This window comes from Choloepus didactylus, chromosome 4 (assembly GCF_015220235.1).
Source record: "Choloepus didactylus isolate mChoDid1 chromosome 4, mChoDid1.pri, whole genome shotgun sequence".
Taxonomy (NCBI): Eukaryota; Metazoa; Chordata; class Mammalia; order Pilosa; family Megalonychidae; genus Choloepus; species Choloepus didactylus.
In genome coordinates, this window is record NC_051310.1 from 32,501,214 (window position 1) to 32,521,004 (window position 19,791).

Here is a 19,791-nt window from a genome sequence, read left to right on the forward strand (position 1 = left end):
TGGCATGGATGATAGCTTTTTGCACACCCACAGCTAATAGTCCCAGAGCTAGGAGGGCAGAGATCCATGGAAGGGGGAAATTACCATGCCCCATACAGCCATCTCAGAGGGCTGGGAATGCCTCTGCATAGCGCCATGGCCCAGAGCCTCCCTTGGGGATTGCACTCACCTGTGACATTGCTCAGTCTTCCCCCCTGAAGAGACCCGCAGAGGGCACAGCTTGGAGGTGGGGGTCCCACGTGGAAGTCCCAAGGGCCCTACACCAATCCCAGGGACTTTTTGGCCCATGGCAAAGAGAGACTGTGGGGAGTCTGAGCCAAAGGGTTGGGCTCATGCAACAGCTTTAAGTCTACAGCAACAGTTGGGAGATTTGAATCTTAAAGCTGTCTTCGCTTCCTAATTGCACAGGGCACAACCCCCACCTTCAATGCTGGGTGCACCAACTACACACGGAAATTTGGTGCACTGATTGTACCCCCACAGGATTTGGGCCCCCACTTGCTGCATAGCCAATGTTGGGAGAACTGATTTGAGGGTACTAGGTGGCTCAGGGGTGCCATCTGCTGGTAAGTCAGAGAAAGTGCACTCCACCAAGTTGTAGCTCTGACAAATTAAAGATAGTTACTCAAATAAGCCTGCATATCCTAAAAGAACCCTATCAAGATAAGCAAATGGCTAAGAGGCCAAAAACAACAGAAAAGTTTAAAGCGTATGAAGAAACCAGAAGATATGGCTAACCCAAACCCAAACACCCAAATCAGAAAATCAGAGGAGACACAGTACTTGGAGCAATTAATCAAAGATGTAATCACAAACAACAACATCATGTCACAGGATATAAATGACATGAAGAAGACTTTAGAAGAGCATAAAGAAGAATTTGCAAGAGTAAATAAAAAAATAGACAATCTTATGGAAATAAAATAAATTGTTGATCAAATTAAAAAGATTCTGGATACAAACAGTGCTAGAGTACAGGAAGCTGAAGCAAGAATAAGTGAATTTGAAGAGTGCAGAATGGAAAGTGAAAGTACAAAAGAAAGAATGGAGAAAAAACTTTAAAAATCAAAATGTATCTCAGGGATATGATGGACAACACAAGCACACAAATATAAGAATCACTGATGTTCCAGAAGGGGAAGAGAAGGGTAAAGGTCTAGGAAGAATATTCAAAGATATTATTGGAGAAAACTTCCCAACATATCTAAACAACATAAATATGCAAATCATAGATGCCCAACAAACTTCAAACAGAATAAAACCAAATGAATCCATTCCGAGACATATTCTGATCAGATTATCAAATGCTGAAGAGAAGGAGCAACTTCTGAAAGCAGCAAGAGAGAAGAATTCACATACAAGGGAAACAACATAAGACTAATAAGTAGTGACTACTCAGTGGTCACCATGGAGGTGAGAAGGCAGTGGTATGACATATTCAAAATTCTGAAAGAGAAAAATTGCCAACCAAGAATTCTTTATCCAGCAAAGCTCTCCTTCAAATTTGAGGGAGAGCTTAGAATCTTCACAAACAAATGCTGAAAGAATTTGCTAACAAGAGAACTGCTCTGCTTGAGATACTAAAGGGAGCCCTACTGGCAGAGAAACAAAGAAAAGCAAGCGATATATGGAGAAGAGTTGAGAACGAAAGAGATTTAGTAAGGGTACATTAAAGGAAATAGAGAGAGGGGAAAAAATATGTCTGTCAAACATAAACCAAAGGATAAGACGGCTGATTCAAGAAATGCCTTCATGGTAATCACATTGAAAGTGAATGGGTTAAAAATCCCCAATTAAAAGATATAGATTGGCCACTAATAAGTAAAATTATTTGGATTTCATAAGCTGCTTTAAAAAATTAAATAAAAGATATAGACTGGCAGAATGGATTAAAAAATATGAACCATCAATAAGTTGCTTACAAGAGACTCATCTTAGACACAGGGACACAAAGAAATTGAAAGTGAAAGAATGGAAAAAAAAAATTCCATGCAAGCTACAGCTAAAAGAAAGCAGGAGTAGCAATATTAATCTCAGATAAAATAGACTTTAAATGTAAGGATGTTATAAGAGACAAAGAAGGTCACTATATACTAATAAAAGGGAAAATTAAACAAGAAAAAATAACAATCATAAGTGTTTATGCACCCAATCAAGGTGTCCCAAAATACATAAGACAAACATGAGCAAAACTAAAGGAAGCAATAGACGTTACAACAATAATTGTGAGAGATTTCAATACATCACTCTCTCCTATAGATAGATCAACCAGACAGAAGACCAATAAGGAAATTGAAACCCTAAACAATCTGATAAACAAATTTGAATTAACACACATATATAGAACATTACATCCAAAATCACCTGGATACACATTCTTCTCTAGTGCTTATGTAACTTTCTCCAGAATAGATCATATGCTGGGCCATAAAACAAGCCTCAACAAATTTTAAAAAATTGAAATTATTTAAAGTACATTCTCTGATCACAACAAAATACAATTAGAAGTCAATAACTATCAGAGACTTTGAAAATTCAAAAATACCTGGAGGTTAAACAACATACTCCTGAACAATCAGTGGATTAAAGAAGAAATCACCAGAGAAATTGTTAAACATATAGAGATGAATGAAAATGAGAACAAAACATATCAAAACTTATGGGATGAAGCAAAGTTGGTATTGAGGGGGAAATTTATGGCTCTAAATCATACATTATAAACAAATAAAAGAAACAAGAAATAAATGAGCTGTAGAACAAACAAAAAGCAATAATGAGAATAAATAAAATCAAAAGTTAATTCTTTGAGAAGATCAACAAGATTGACAGACTTTTAGCTAGACTGACAAAGTCAAAAAGAGAAAAAACCCAAATAAATAGTACCACAAATGAGATCAGGGTGATTACCATGGACCCTGAAGAAATAAAAAACATTGTAAGAGGATGCTATGAACAAGTGTATGCCAACAAGGTAGACAATTTAGAGGAAGTGGACAATTTCCTGGAAACACATGAACAATCTAGATTGACCCAAGAAGAAATAGAAGACCTCAACAAACAAATCACAAGCAAAGAGATCCAATCAGTCATTAAAAATCTACCTACAAATAAAAGCCCAGGGCCATATGGCTTCATAGGGGAATTTTACCAAACCTTCCAAAAAGAATTGATGTTATTCCTGCTCAAACTCTTTCAAAAAATTGAAGAAAAAAGAACACTACCTAATTCATTTTATGAAGCTAATATCACTCTAATACAAAAACTAGATAAAGATCAAAAAGGAAAACTATAGACCAATATCCCTAATGAATATAGATGCAAAAATTCTCATCAAAATTCTTGCAAATCAAATCCAAAGGTACATTAAAAGAATCATACACAACTACCAAGTGGGGTTCTTTCCTGGCATGCAAAGGTGGTTCAACATAAGAAAATCAATCAATGCAATACAAACATTAACAATTCAAAAGGTAAGAATCAAATGAACCTTTTTTTTTTAAAAATAAAAACAGCTCAAAAGCTAGGAATTGAAGGAAACTTCCTCTCAATATGATAAAGGGCATATATGAAAAACCCACAGCCAGCACAATACTCAATGGTGAGAGGTTGAAAGCCTTCCCACTAAGATCAGGAATGAGACAATGATGCCCACTTTCACCACTATTATTCAACATTAGAAGTTCTGGCCAGAGCAATTCAGCAAGACAAAGAAATAAAAGGTATCCAAATTGGAAAGGAAGAAGTAAAACTCATTATTTGCAGATGATATGATCTTATATTTGGAAAATCCTGAGAAATCAATGACAGCTACTTGAACTAATAAACCAATTCAGTAGAGTGGTGGGATACAAGATTAATGCACATATGTCAGTAATGTTCCTATACACTAGTAAATAACCTAACCGAAGAGGCAATCAAGAAAAAAAATTCAATTCACAATAGCAACTAAAAAATTCAATTACCTTGGAATAAATTTAACCAAGGATGTAAAAGACCTCTAAACAGAAAATTACAAATTGTTACTAAAAGAAATCAAAGGGGACCTAATTAGGTGGAAAGATATTCCATGTTTATGAATAGGAAGGCTAAATGTCATTAAGATGTCAATTCTACCCAAACTGAGCTACAGATTCAATGCAATTCCAATCAAAATTCCAACAACCTAATTGGCAGATTTGGAAAAGTTAGTTATCAAATTTATTTGGAAGGGAAAGTGGTCTTTAATTGCCAAAAACATTCTAAAAAAGAAGAATGAAGTGGAGGACTTACACTTCCAGACTTTGAAGTCTACTGTAAAGCCACAATCGTCAAAACAGCACGGTGTTGGCACAAAGATAGAGATATTGATCAATGGAATCAAATTGAGAGTTCAGAAATGGACCCCCAGATCCATGGTCAACTGATTTTTGATAAGCCCCCCAAATCCACTGAACTGGGACAGAACAGTCTCTTCAACTAATGAGGCTGGGAGAACTGGATATATTTATCCAAAAGAATGAAAGAGGACCCCTACCTCACCCCCTATGTGAAAATTAACTCAAAGTGGATCAAAGACCTAAATATAAGAGACAGCAAAATAAAACTCTTAGAAGATAATATAGAGAAACATCTTCAAGAGCTGGTAATAGGAGGTAGCTTCTTAGACCTTATACCCAAAACATAAGCAACAAAAGAAGAAATAGATAAATGGGAACTCCTCAAAATCAAAAGCTTCTGTGTCTCAAAAGACTTTGTCAAAAAGGTAAAGAGGCAGCCAACTCAGTGGGAGAAAATATTTAGAAACCCTATATCTGATGAGACTGATGTCCTGCATATATAAAGAAATCCTACAACCCAAAACAACAATGGTACAAACAGTCCAATTATAAAATGGGCTAAAGATATGAGAAGGCTATTTGGGAAATGCAATTCAAAACCACAATGAGATACCATCTCACACCAATAAGAATGGTGTGAACAAACAGGATACAACAAATGCTGGAGAGGATGTGGAGAAATTGGAACTCTTATTTGCTGGTAGAAATGTATAATGGTACAGCTGCTGTGGAAGACAGTTTGGTGGCTTCTCAGAAAACTAGATATTGAATTACCTATGATCCGGCAATTCCACTTCTTAGTGTATACCCAGAAGATCTGAAAGCAGTGGCATGAACAGACATTTGTATACCAATGTTCATGGCGGCATTGTTCACAATTGCCAAGAGATGGAACAACCCAAGTGTCCTTCAACAGATAAGTGGATAAACATATGGTGAATTACTATGCAGCAGTAAGAAGGAACAAGGTCCTGAAACATATGGTGACGTGGATCAACCTTGAAGATATAATGCTGAGTGAAATAAGTCAGACACAAAAGGAGAGATATTGTATGTTACCACTACTATGAACTCCTGGAACATTGTAAAATCTATGTCTTAAAATGTAGAATATTGTGAACCCAGAGATAAACAGAAGCTAGTAAAGGGGGAATGACAACCTAATATGTTCAGATATGTTAATGAGGGTGAATTTAAAGGTATGGGAATGGATAGGGGTGATGATTGCTTGTTAATGGGATTATAAGTATCAGAGCTGCACTGAAGGTGAACAGGATTGAAAGGGGGTGTTTAAAGGCATGTATCCCACAGATCAGTGCTACAAATATAGATAGGTCCTTTGCATGATATACTTCTAAGGTATGACACTGGTACAGAGAGTTGACAACAGTGGTAAATGGGAAAAATCTACCTATTGCATAGGGACTATAATCAATTCTTAGTACCACACAAATATTAGGGACAAATAATTAAGGGCTGAAAAGAGCTATGGTGTGTTTTGGGTCATGCTAATTGTTGAAAATGGAGAGTGATGAGGATTGTACAACTAAGTTATGATAATGTGACATACTGATTGATTATAGTGGATAGAACATATGCTAAGTTAATTTAGGAACCCCCTACTATATAAGTCAAGCCCTTGATCTTGAGGCTGGCTCTTGTGAAACGTGTGGTTGTAAAAGGTAGGCTAAGCCCACCTATAATTGTGTCTAGGAGTCACCTCTAGAGAACCTCTTTTGTTGCTCAAATGTGGACTTCCTCTCTCTAAGCCCAACTCTGCAAATAAATTCAACACCCTCCTCCCAACGTGGGACAGGACCTCCCAGGTGAGTGAGTCTCCCTGGCAATGTGGGACATGGATTCTGGGAATGAGCCTGACCCTGGCATTGAGGAGTTGGGAATGCCTTTTTGGCCAGAAGTGGGGAAAGAAAGGCAATAAACCAATGTTTCAGTGGCTAAGAGAGTTCAATTAGAGTTGAGAGGTTGTCCTAGAGGTTACTCCTATGCAGGCTTCATCTGGATATGCCAAATGGCCACAGTATGATAAGCCCTAGTCAACAGCAGTCCCCAAAACCCTAAAGAATACCCAGATCCCTATCGAAGACTCTATAAAAGTTGGACTCACTAAGTTTATTCTTCAAAAACTTAAATCCCCCAGAGAGCTCCTAGGCCAGCTAAGTCCCCAAACCCAGAGGCAACAGCACCTCCAAGAACTTCAACAAGGTGCATTCCCTTTTCCCATAAAGTTGACACCCCTTTTCAAGATGAACAAGGTAGAGTAGTCACTGCCTAGATGTTCCTGAAGATTGGGAGTGATTAAACTAGAAGAAGGGGTAGCAATAGAGAAGATAGAATTTAACAAATTGTTATGAATACTCAATGTCTATATAATTTTCTTTTTCTTAGTTGCTAGTGTATTAGAATAGCTAAAAGAACTGAAATGCTGGAACCATAACCCATAAGATTCTTTGGAATTTGCTATATAGCTACTTGTTAAATTGTAATTTTAAAGTCATCACCTTTTTGCATCTACGTTATATTTCACAATCAGGAAATAACTGAAACTGTGGTACTCTAACACATAATATCCTTGGAAATTTCCTATATAACTACTTGTTAAATTGTACTTTGAAAATTATCACCTTTTTGCATATATGTTATATTTTGCAATAAGGAAATAACTCAAACTGTGGAAATGTAACCCATAACATACTTTGAAATTTGCTCTCTACTTGTTCAATTTGACTTAGGACATTATCCTTTCTATGTGTATGTTACATTCCACAATAAAAAAAAAAAGCAACAAAAGAAAACAAAACAAAATCAATCGACCATAGATGTGAGGGTCTATTTCTGAGCTCTGAATTTGGTTCCATTGATCAATATGTCTATCTTTATGCCAATTCCATGCTGTTTTTATCACTCTAACTTTGTAATATGCTTTAATATCAGGAAATGAGAGCCCTCTAACTTCATTTTTTCTTTTTAAAGATGTTTTTTGCTATTTGGGCTAAGAGAGTTCAAATAGAGTTGAGAGGTTGTCCTAGAGGTTACTCCTATGCAGGCTTCATCTGGATATGCCAAATGGCCACAGTATGATAAGCCCTAGTCAACAGTAGTCCCCAAAACTGCTTTTCCAATTCTGTAAAGTAGGTAATTGGCTTTTCCAATTCTGTAAAGTAGGCTGTTGGAATTTTGGTTGGGATCGTGTTGAATCTATAAATCAGTTTGAGTAGAATTAACATCTTAGCAATATTCAGTCTTCCAATACATGAAAGCATAATGTCTTTCTATTTATTTAGGTCTTCTTTGAGTTCCTTCAACAATGTTTTGCAGTTTTCTGGATATAGGTACTCTAGATCCTTGGTTAAGTCTACTCCTAGGTATTTGATACTTTTAGTTGCTATTGTAAATGGAATTTTTTTCCTGATTTCCTCCTCAAATTGTTCATTACTAGTGTATAGAAACACTACTGATTTTTGCATGCTAATCTTGTATCCCACTACTTTGCTGAACTCATTTATTAGGTCTAGTAGCTTTGTTCTAGATATTTTGGGACTTTCTATGTATAGGATCATATCCTCTGCAAATAGTGCAAGTTTTACTTTTTTCTTTGGATTTGAATGCCTTTTATTTCTTTTTCTTGTCTAATTGCTCCAGCTAGAACTTCTAGTGCAATATTGATTAACAGTGGCAACAATGGGCATCCTTGTCTTGTTCCTGATCTTAGAGGGAAAGCTTCCAGTCTTTCACCATAGAATGTGATGTTTGCTCTGAGATTTTCTTATATGCCCTTTATCACATTGAGGAATTTTTTTCTATTCCTAATTTTCTAAGCGTTTTTATTAAGAAGGAGTGCTGGATTTTGTCAAATGCCTTTTCTGCATCAACTGAGATGATATTTTTTTTCCTTCATTCTATTAATGTGGTATAAAACAGTAGTTGATTTTCTTGTGAACCACCCTTGCATACCTGGGACAAATCCCATTGATCATGGTGTATAATTCTTTTAATGTGCTATTGGATTCAGTCTGCAAGTATTTTGTTGAAGATTTTTGTGTCTATACTCGTTAGAGACATTGGTCTGTAAATTTCCTTTCTTATATTATCTTTATGTGGTTTGGGTATTAGGGTGATGTTGGCTTAATAGAATGAGTTAGCTAGCATCCCCTCCACTTCAATGTTCTGGAAGAGCCTGAGCAGGATTGGTTGTAATTCCTCTTGGAATGATTGGAAGAATTCACCTGTGAAGCCATCTCGTCCTGGGCTTTTCTTTGTTGGGAGGTTTTTGATGACTCTTTCAATCTCTTGTGATTGGTTTGTTGAGATCTTCTATTTCTTCTGGAGTCAGTGTGGCTTCATATGTTTTTAGAAAATTTCATCTAAGTTGTCTAATTTGTTGGCATACAGTTACTCATATTATCGTCTTAATATCTTTTTTATTTCTGTGGGGTCAGTAGTAATATTCCCTTTCTTATTTTTGATTTTATTTCCATCTTTTTTTTTTTTCCTTTGTCATCTAGCTAAAGATATCCTCAAAGAACCAAATTTTCTTTTGGTGATTATTTTGTCTTTTGTTTTTCTGAATTTCATTTATTTCTTTTCTCATCTCTGTTATTTCTTTTTGCTTGTTCTGGGATTAGTTTGCTGTTCTTTTTCTAGTTCCTCCATATGTGACTTAGGTCTTTGAATTTAGCTCTTTCATCCTTTTTGGTTTTTTTTTTTTTTTGAGCTTGTCAAGTGAGTAGCTTTCTATTTTTTCTTTTTTAAACATAAATTTTATTGAAGTTCAACATATTCATACAAAAGCACACAAATTATAAATATATAGCTCAATCCGTTTCCACAAAGTGAACACCCAGCTCAAAAAACAGAACATTCCCAGAATCCCAGAACCTCCTTAGTCAGTTTTCCCCCATTCCAAAGCTGTTATCTTTCTGGTGCTATAGGTATTTGCATTTGCAACTCCTAGTTTTAGACCAGCTGGGAAATTGTTCACTTTTTTTTTTTAATAAGACATTTTATTTTGAGATAAATTCAAAATTGCAGGAACAGTTGCAAAAACAGTACAAACCCCATACATAGAACTCCAGCATACCCCGACCTCCTTCCCCCGATACCCCGATCCACCACCTTTAACATCCTATCACACCACCATTTCTTTCTTTCTTTCCATCCCTCCCTCCCTCCCTCCCTCTTTCCCTCCCTATCATCCATCATCTATTGCTCTGTCTTCTGAACATATGAGAGCAAGGTGCACACATACTTAAAAAACAATATAATACACATATACATTTCCCATGAACAAGAACATTCTTTTATGCAATCCCATTAAACGCAGCTAAGAAGTTCAAGAAATTCAACCTTGATACAAAGCTTACATTCTATATTTCCTTTTTTTTTTCTTTTTCCTTATGTCCCATCTGTGTCCCTTTGAGCCTCCTCTCCTGCATCCTCAGATCCCATCCAGGATCATCCTTGGCATTTAATTGTCATCTATTTAGACTTTTTTTTTTTCAATGGTGGAAACATATATACAGCCTAAATCTTCCCATTCCACCCCCTCCCTAGCATTCCATTAGTGGGATTAATCACATTTAGAATGTTGCAATGCTATCACCTTCCCACCATCCCTTTCTAGAAGTTTCCCTTCACCCCAAACAGAAACCCTACACTCATTTCTTAACTCCCCATTGCCCCTTCCCCCACTTCTCAGAACTCCTACTCTACTTTTCATCTCTATGGTCATATTCTCTGATACTTTCTTTGTGTTTACCATGGGGCTTAAATTTAACATCTTAAATCTATAACAATCTTGTTTTTCTTTGATACTAACTTAACTTCAATATGACACATAAACTATGTTCCTATACTCCCTCATTCCCCCAATTTTATGTAGTTCTTGTCAAAAATTACATATTTTACATTGAGTCCAAAATCACTGATTTATCATTACAGTTTATGTATTTTAGATCCTGTAGGAAGTAAATTGTGGAGTTACAAATCAAAAATACAGTAGTATTGGTATTTATATTTACCATGGGATCTTTAGTGGTACCCTTTATTTCTTCATGTAGTTTCAGTCAATTGTTTAGTGTCCCTTCCTTTCAGCCTGCTCAACTCCCTTTAGCATTTCTTATAGGACTGATCTACTGGTGATGAAGTCCCTCTGCTTTTTTCTCTGTCAGTAGGGCTCCCTTTAGTATCTGAAGTAGGGCAGGTCTTTTATGAGCAAAATCTCTCAGCATTTGTTTGTGAACAATTTAAGCTCTCCCTCAAATCTGAAGGAGAGTTTTGCTGGATAAAGTATTCTTGGTTGGAAATTTTTCTCTCTCAGCGTTTTAAATATGTCATGCCACTGCCTTCTCACTTCCATGGTGGCCGCTGAGTAGTCACTACTTAGTCTTATGTTGTTTCCTTTGTATGTGGTGAATTGCTTTTCTCTTGCTGCTTTCAGAACTTGCTCGTTTTCTTCAGTATTTGACAGTCTGATCAGAATATATCTTGGAGCGGGTTTATTTGGATTTATTCTATTTGGAGTTCGCTAGGCATTTTTGCTTTGTGTATGTATATTGTGTAGAAGGTTTGGGAAATTTTCCCCAACAATTTCTTTGAATACTCTTTCTAGACCTTTACCCTTCTCTTCCCCTTCTGGGACACCAATGAATCTTAAATTTGGACGTTTTATTTTATCTATCATATCCCTGAGATCCATTTCGATTTTTTCAATTTTTTTCCCCATTCTTTCTTTTGTTCTTTCATTTTCTGTTCTGTGGTCCTCAAGGAGGCTGAGTTGTTCAACTTCCTCTAATCTTGTATTATGAGTATCCAGAGTCTTTTTAATTTGGCCAACAGTTTATTTCCATAAGATCTTCTATTTTTTTATTTACTCTTGCAATTTCTTCTTTATGCTTTTCTAGGGTCTTCTTTATGTCCTTTATATCCTGAGCCATGCTCTTGTTGCTTGTCTGTAAATCTTTGATTAATTGTGCCAAGTACTGTGTGTCTTCTGATCTTTTGATTTGGGTGTTTTGATTTGGGTTCTCCATATCGTCTGGTTTTATCATATGCTTTAAGATTTTCTGTTGTTTTTGGCCTCTTGGCATTTGCTTTACTTGATCCCTAATTTGACAGAACTGCAGCTTGGTGGCGTACACTTTAACTAACCAGCAGATGGTGTCCGTGAGTCACCTATTCCCCTCAAGTCAGTTCTCCCCCACTTTGTGGTGTGTGGGGGTCTGATTCCTGTGGGGTCCAATTGGTGCACCAAGTTTGGGTGTGTTGCTGGTGCTGTCTGCCCTGAATGTGGGGCGTGTCTCTGGGTGGTTAGGCAGGCAGGGCAGCTTTAATAATCAAACCTCCCAGGTGTTCCCAGAGATTTAAGGCTGTTGCTGGAGTCTAAGCCTTCATTTCAGTCTTTCCACTGATTGTCTCTGCCACTAACCCACAAGTCTTTGGTATTCGCTTAGGGTCCCTGGGATTTCCAAGCAGTTCCCCCTTCCTAGCTGTGCTCTTCCAGGACCTCTGCTGAGGGAGGGCCATGCCACATCACTAGTGCACGCCGGCCCACCAGGGAAGCCCTGGGTCACTGGGCTATGCAGGGTTGCTCCCAGCCAGCTTCAAAGATGGTTGAATGGGACGTGCCAACTTCCCCCTTTTCGCACAGCTCTACCCTCCCAGCTCTGGGACAATCAGCCATGGGTGCACCAAAGGCCACTGTTCACAGCTGATAGTGTGGCTTGTGTGTAGTGCTACAGGAAAGATTCCCTGTCACACTGGGTTTCTTGGTGTGGCTCTGGACTGTGGGTCTGGCCCCGGGCAGGAGCGTCCCCCACCCACTGGGGAGATGGCTGCAAGGAATGTGTTTTTGTTTTCTCCTTTTGGCTCCCCTCTGCTCCTCTGGTCTCGAGACAATCAGCAGCAGGTGTGGGAAGGGGTATCCTCCACATCAGACACCAAGGCATTAGCCCAGCCCGCTCCCACCGTGCTTCACTGCGTGGCTCTCCCTGTCATATCTGCAGCCACTCATGGGCTTTTTTTTTTTAAAGAACTAGTCCGTCTCCAAATGCCAGCCCACCATTTCCCCACACCACAGCGTGGCCGCGGGACTTTCAGCTGACTCACACAGTCGTTTCAGAATGCAGGCTCCTGGTTTCACCAAATGCATGTTCCCTGTGGATTTAGCAGACCTTGTCCGGCTGGTGCATCGCTGGCAGTGGTGTTCTGGATCACTTTCTGGTTTTTATCTAGTATTTTTCACGGACGTGTTTTTTTGCACTGTCTCACCTAGCTGCCATCTTAGGTTCTCAGTAGTTTTCTATTAAGTTAGAAAAATCAGCTCTCTGAACTGTTCCTCCTCTCTTTTATGTTGCTCATTTAAACCTTCCTGGTGAGCACTTCAAATGGCAGGAGTTTGTGGATCTTTGAGTCTCCAGTGGCCAGCTGGGTACCTTCTCTGAAGAAAGACCAATGGCATCTGGGGTTCCTCTATCACATGGGAAGTTATATGGCCAGAGTCTGCTGGGCCTCTCCCAGGTTTAGCTTCTGGTTTCCATGGCTATCTCCAAAATGTCTCTAGGCTTCTGTCTTAGCTTTTCTCTCTCAGCTCCTGTGCATCCTTGCTTGTTTCTCTGGGGGGCATTTTTCTCTAAGCATCTGGGGGTCCTCTTTTAGCTTCTCCAGAGCAAACTGGATTTTATCTGTTAGCTTCTCTCCAAAATGTCTCTCTCAGCTTCTCTAAGCATCCAGTCCTGTATCAGCTGAGCCTCTTCCACCCTTTTTTAATGTAGATATTTAGAGCCATAAATTTCTCTCTCAATACTGCCTTCACTGTATCCCATAATTTTTTATATGTTGTGTTTTCATTTTCATTCATCTCTATTTACTGATTTCTCTTGAACTTTCTTCCTGATCACTGATTGTTTAAGAGTGCGTTATTTCACCTTCATAAATTTGTGCATTTTCCAGTCCTCCAATTGTTGATTTCCAGATTCATTCCATTATGATCAGAGAAAGTGCTTTGTATAATTTCTATCTTTTCAAATTTATTAAGACCTGTTTTGTGACCCAGCATGTGGACTCTCCTGGAGAATGATCCATGAGCACTTGAGAAGAATGTATATCCTGCTGTCATTGGGTGCATATTTTGTATATGTCTGTTAGGTCTACTTCATTTATGAAATTATTCAAGTTTCTACTTCCTTATTGATCCTCTGCCTAGATGTTTTATCTATTGAGTGGTATATTAAAGTCTCTGTTATTTCTCTCTTCAGTTTTCTAGTGTTTGCCTCATGTATTTTGGGGCTTCCTGGTTAGATGCATATATATTTATGATCTTCCTGGTGGATTGTCCTTTTTATTAATATATAATGTCCTTGTTTGTCTCTTACAACAGCTATAACAGCTTTGCATTTAAAGTCTATTTTGTCCAATATTAGTATAGCTACCCCAGTTTTTGTTTTGTTTTGTTTTGTTTTTACTGTTTGTGTGGAATATCTTTTTCCAGCCTTTCTCTTTTATCCTATTTGTATCCTTGGGTTTGAGATGAGTCTCTTGTAGATGGCATATAAATGGATTTTTTTAAAATCCATTCTGCCAATCTGTGTCTTTTGAATGGGGAATTTAATCCATTAACATTCAACATTATTATTGTTAAGGCAGTATTTACTTCAACCATTTTATCCTTTGGTTTTTTATATATCATATCTTATTCTCTTTATGCCTTTAGTTTTCCTTACTGATAATCCTCATTTCTACACTCTCCTCCAAGCTTTTCTCTCCTGTACTTTCCTTTCAGCCTGCAGGACTCTCTTTAGTATTTCTCGTAGGGCAGGTCTCTTGTTAACAAACACTCTCAGCTTCTGCTTATCAGCAAAGAGCTTAAACTCTCATTTTTGAAAGGTAATTTTGCTGTGAATTCTTGGCTGGCAATTTTTCTCTTCAATCTCTTTTATATATAGTACCACTGCCATCTCACCTCCATGATTTCTGATGAGAAATCAGCTCTTAGTTTTATCAGGCATCCCTTGTATGTAATAAATGACTCCCCCCCCCCTTCGGCATTTGACACTCTGATTAGAATGTGTCTTGGAGTAGGCCTATTCAGATTTATTTGGTTTGGGATAGTTTGAGCCTCTTGGACCTGGATATCAATGCCTTTCATGAGAGTTGGGAAGTTCTTGCTCATTGTTTCCTCAAATATTCCTTCTGCCCCTTTTCTGTTCTTCTTCTGGGACACCCATGAGATGAATGTTCATGTGCTTCATGTTTTAAATCAGTTCCCAGAGACCCTGCTTAATTTTCCCCCTTTTCTCTATCTGTTCTTTTGTCTCTTCAAATTCAGATGCTCTTGTCTTCTAGCTTACCAATCCTTTCTTCTGCCTGTTTAAATCTGCTGTTGTGTGCTTCAAGGGTATTTTAAATTTCATCCATTGTGCCTTTCATTCCCATAGGATTTGTTATTTTTCTTTGCTTGCTTTTAGATTCTTCTTTATGCTCACCCACCTTCTTGCTAATATCCTGTATCTCTTTAGCCTTCTTGTTGAATTTGTTTAGATTTGTTTGAACATCTTTGATTAATTGTTCCAGATTCTGCATCTCCTCTGACTTTTTCATTTGCTCCTTTGACTGGCCCATATCTTCCTGTTTCTTAATACGGCTTATTATTTTTTGCTGATGTCTTGGCATTGGATTATCTTGGTGAGTTTACTCATGGTATCAGATTCTCTATCTTCACATCTTTTGTTGTTGATTGGATTTGTGCTAATGTTATTTGACACTTGGTTCATCAATATTATCCAAGCAGGGCTGGGCCAGGGACCCATGAAAGGGGTGCACACCAGTTCCATAGGGCCCCAGGTAGAAGGTCAAGTTAAGATGCCTAAAAGCTTTTAATTCTGCTCCCCAAGGGTGGACTTTCCTGGCTTGCCCAGCATATGGCTGTCTTTGCCCAAAAGTCATTTAGATGTCTTCCTGCTTTCCTCTTCTGCCAGCAGATGGTGCTCTTTAGCAACTTATTTCCCTGAGCCCTCAGAAGGCAGGGTCTTCTTCCTGCTGACTCAAGATAATGCATTGCTGGGCAAGGAAGGTTGCAGCAGTCCAAATTTGCCGGGCAAAAGTTGGCACAGTGCTAGACCATGTCTCATCCTGTTCTTGGGAGAGTAGACCTTCACTGCTTGCCTGCCAGAACTGGAGAACTGGATGCTTTCTTCCCCAAGAGTGGGGGATGTGCACAGGAGCCATGGCTGAGGGAGCATTACAATCTCTCACTGCTGCTTCTCTGTCTCTATGTCCCATGCTTTCCTGGGTTTTCTATATCACTTCCCCCAATCCCCAGAGCCCCAGATCTGTTTTTGTGGACAGCTTTTGCCTCACTCCTAGTTGTTTTTTTGAGAGAGAAGTGAGCCCAACCTCTTCCTAATTGACCATTTTGGATCCTCAACATGTAGTATCTTTTTGAGTCAATTTTGTCTTTACTTATTTATTCTTTATTTTTTGAGTCAATTCATATTTTCCTAGAAAAATATTTTATTTAGACTTCAAATTTGTTGGCATGATGTTGTACTTTTCTTTTTAAGAAAATCTCATCAGATTAGATCTTATTTCATATTTCTAAGTGTTGTAAAAATTTTTTCTTGGCTAGATTTGAAAGAAACTTGTCTGTTTTATTGATCTTTTAAAATAATCAGCTCTCGGTTTTATTAATGGAACAGTATTAGGTTATTGATTTTTAATTCAAGCATTTATATTTTTATCTTTAATACTTAATTCCTTCTTCCTTTTGACTTATTTTGTGGTTCTTTTTTATAGCTTCTTGAATTGACTATGTATGGCTCATATGATTTCAATGACATTATTATAAAAATAATGTTATGAATTTTCATCTAACTTCTTTAGCTGTGTGCTGTTGGTCTTTGAAATAATGATTACCACGACGGGCACAAAGTTCCTCTGTTACGCAAATCTGCTACATTCTTACTACTAAAAGTACCAGCATTTGTAGCCCTCATCAGGAGTCTTGTTGGAAATTCACAATCCTGGACCCCAGCCCGGATCTGTGGAATCAGATTGTGCATTCTGACAAGATTCCAGGTGATAGTTACGCACATTAAAGTTTGAGAAGAGCTGCTCTACACTCTTCTTCATCAAATGATCTGTTCAAAAGAGAGGTACGTCGTAATATTTTTACTATGATTAGTTTCTCACATTCTCTTCATATTTCTATTCTTTGCTTTATAGTTTGAAACCCTATCATCTGATGATTGTAAATTCCTCATTGTTATATCTTCTTGGTGGATTCTATTTTTTAATTGACATTCCCTGTTTTTTTTAAAACTTTTTTGAGAAAATTGTAGATTCACCTACAGTTTCAAGAAATAACACACAGATTCCACATACCGCTTACCAAGTTTTCCCCAATGGTAATATCTTGCAAAACCATAGTACAATAATACACCCAGGATATTAACATTGATACAGTGAAGATATAGAACATTCCCATTACCACAGGGATCTGTCATGTTGGCCTTCTTCCCCCAATCTGGCAATCACTAATCTGTTCTCCATTTCTCTAATTTAGTCATTTCAAGAATGTTATTTAAATGGAATCCTATAATATGTAACTTTTTGGGATTGGCTTTTTCATTCATCATAATTCTCTGGAGAGTCACCCAAGTTGTTATATGAGTTCATTCCTTTTTATTGCTTAGTTTTCTGTGGCATGGATGTGCCACAGTTTAATTATTCACCTGTTGAAGGTCATCTGATTTGTTTCTGGTGTTTGGCTACTATGAATAAACTTGCTATAAGCATTTATGTGCAGGTATTTGTGCCAACTTAACTTTTCATTTCTCTGGATAAATGCATAGGAGTGCAACTGCTGAGTCATTTGGTTACTATATGTTTAGTTTAAGACACAGCCAAACCATTATCCAGAGTGGATCTGCCATTTTACATTACCATTAGTGATGTGTGAGTGATCCAGTTTCTCCACATCCTTGCAAGCATTTGGTGTAGTCGCTATTTTATTTTAGCATTAAATATGTAGATAATTTGGGAAGAATTGACACCTTTATTATGTTGAATCTTCCCATCCATGAATACAGTATCTCTCCATTTATTTAATTTTATCAGCATTTTGTAATATTCAGTATACAAGTCCTATACATGTTTTGATAAATTTACACTTAACATGTTTTTGATCAATTGTAAATGGTATTGTATTTAAAATTTCAATATCTGTTGTTCATTGCTAGTATTTAAAAATACAATTGATTTTTTTGTGTGTTTATCTTGTCTCCTGTGGTCTTGCTGAACCAATTTATTAATTTCAGGAAGGAATTTTTTGTACTATATTTATAATTTTATACTATATTGGATAACAGTGGTGATGGTGGACAGCCATGCCTTGCTCCCAATCTTTTTAACATATAATAATCCTCTGTTAATGCTTTTTTACTTGAATTCAGCTATTGGCTAATACTAGTACTGCCCCTGTTTTCATTGCATACAGACTTCTTCTTTCCCTACCAAGCTGAAGAGGATATCTTAAAACTAAATAATTAGATCTTTTCCATTCCTAATGACCATTATCTTATGTATCCTAAATTCAAGGGACATATACTAAAAGGTATGTTAATGTTAACATTACAATCATTCTGGAATTATGAATTCCTCTGCAAACATACTTAGAGAAATGAACATAAATGTAAAAATTTTAAGTACAATTAAAGTGACATATTGAATAGTTTCTGTGAATTCTAGTTTAGCTATGAATTTTAATTAGTTTGGTATAGAAAATGAAGAACCGTATTTCTAAGAGGAGGAATCCTTTCTTAAAAGGAGATGTTTAACAGCCAAATCAAAGTTTTTGTTTTTTATTTTTTCACCCCAGTTCTTTCCCTTGGTTTGACCTGACGGCTGTGCAACTCAAGGAAACTCCCTTTAGCCAACATCTTTCGAAGAATACTGCTCTCCAAGACCACCTTACACTTCTGTACTGTATTTCATTTGGCATCTCTCTAACCAAAGAACTGCGGGTGGTTTCCACTGGTTCTTCATCCCAAGAAGAGATGAGACCTCAGGAACCAGATGTTTTCTCTGCCACAGGTTAACTCTAAAATGGGTATGCCCTGATCGTCACACCTGGCTGTGGGAGTCATGTAACTGTAGTGTGTTTGCCACATTTGCCATAAATTCAGCACTAAGGATTTAGAAAACTGTAGTGATGGTTCTTTAAAATGTGGAATAAAACAAGAGGTCCTTTACTTCAGTATACTTGGGTATGTCTGGCTTTAGGAAGCAACCAAATAAAACCACACAGCCTAACCCACTTAAGTAAGTTGCTTTGTCAGGAAGACCTTGTTAATAGAAACTATTTCTCTAAAGCTAAATTCAAGAAGTTATAATGTCATTAGACAGTTATATGCTGCAGCTTCTTTTCCTGTAGCAGTTCATAGCTGGAAAATGATACAGCTTGATTTACCTACCATTTTTGATAGAGAACTAAAATGTACAGTAAACTACTTTAATTAAATTTTGACTCATTTCATGTTTATTTCGGCTAAATATGACTCTTCTGGTACTATCTTATTTAAAGATGTTCCCATCATTTAAAAAAATAGCTGGTATTTGTATTAAATGTTTAAAAATAATTTTGCAAAATATAGATCTTATTTCTACAATGCAAATTTGTTCCCTATATGTTTTACAAATACTTACTGTCAATTATAAAAATTGAGTAGAAAACAGTAGTAACTCCGTAAGTTGGAAAGGATGTTACTTAACTATGCTCTGTCTTTAAACCAAACACTGCTAAATGCAAAAGTGCTTTTGAATAAAGCCACTCATGATAAGATGTAAATCACTGTGATCTTAGGTTGTTAATCATTTACATTTGATTTTTGCATAATTGGAAGCCAAGCAAATTCAGTAGTATGGTGCTAGAATGGTTTGCTAAAATCTTATCAGTGTAGTTTGGGAAAACATTAGGTTCATCACCAAATATTGACACTTGGCATGAATGCTAATTTGAGGCACTTTCTTTCTCTCCATGGAAAAAAAGAAACAATTTCTTTGACCATTCAGATGTATGGAACTGGACAGGGTACATCATTGCTGTTCTGGATTATGCTAGCCCTACAGTGGTCCTTAGGATTAAGAAATGAGATAGAGAGGAGAAAGAGCAGTTAAGTCTCTGAAACTTGAGGGGAACTGGAGTCTTTTTTTTTTTTTTTTTTTTTTTTTACAAACTCCATTGGAGTCTTTTAAGTAACAAAAAGTATTTTGTGGGGACCCTGGAGCAATCTCTTTGAGATTTGAACATTGAAGAGGATGGCACCCTGTCTCCCTGTCTGTAGCAGTCTAGTCTGGGTGCCTGGCTCCAAGTAGTAACTTCCCACTTGTAATAAAGATGAGAAGCTTTATTTTCCCTTTGGAGAAAGACAATTAACATGTATATAATGGATCATATCTGCGC

General features: G+C 37.2%; 2 protein-coding genes across 2 annotated transcripts in view; both read left to right on the plus strand.

Annotated features, from left to right (window-relative positions):
- The window catches only part of LOC119531210 (NADP-dependent oxidoreductase domain-containing protein 1-like), a gene marked incomplete at its 5' end in the record, with an annotated part of 57,507 nt that extends 37,981 nt beyond the window's left edge, over nt 1–19,526 (plus strand). The window contains one exon of the mRNA XM_037832213.1: nt 18,208–19,526. Coding sequence (XP_037688141.1) covers nt 18,208–18,427 — 220 coding nt within the window. The remainder of the gene's footprint in view (nt 1–18,207) is intronic.
- Nucleotides 1–19,791, plus strand: part of TMED8 (transmembrane p24 trafficking protein family member 8) — a 109,485-nt gene that overhangs the window by 16,441 nt on the left and 73,253 nt on the right. The window lies entirely within an intron of this gene.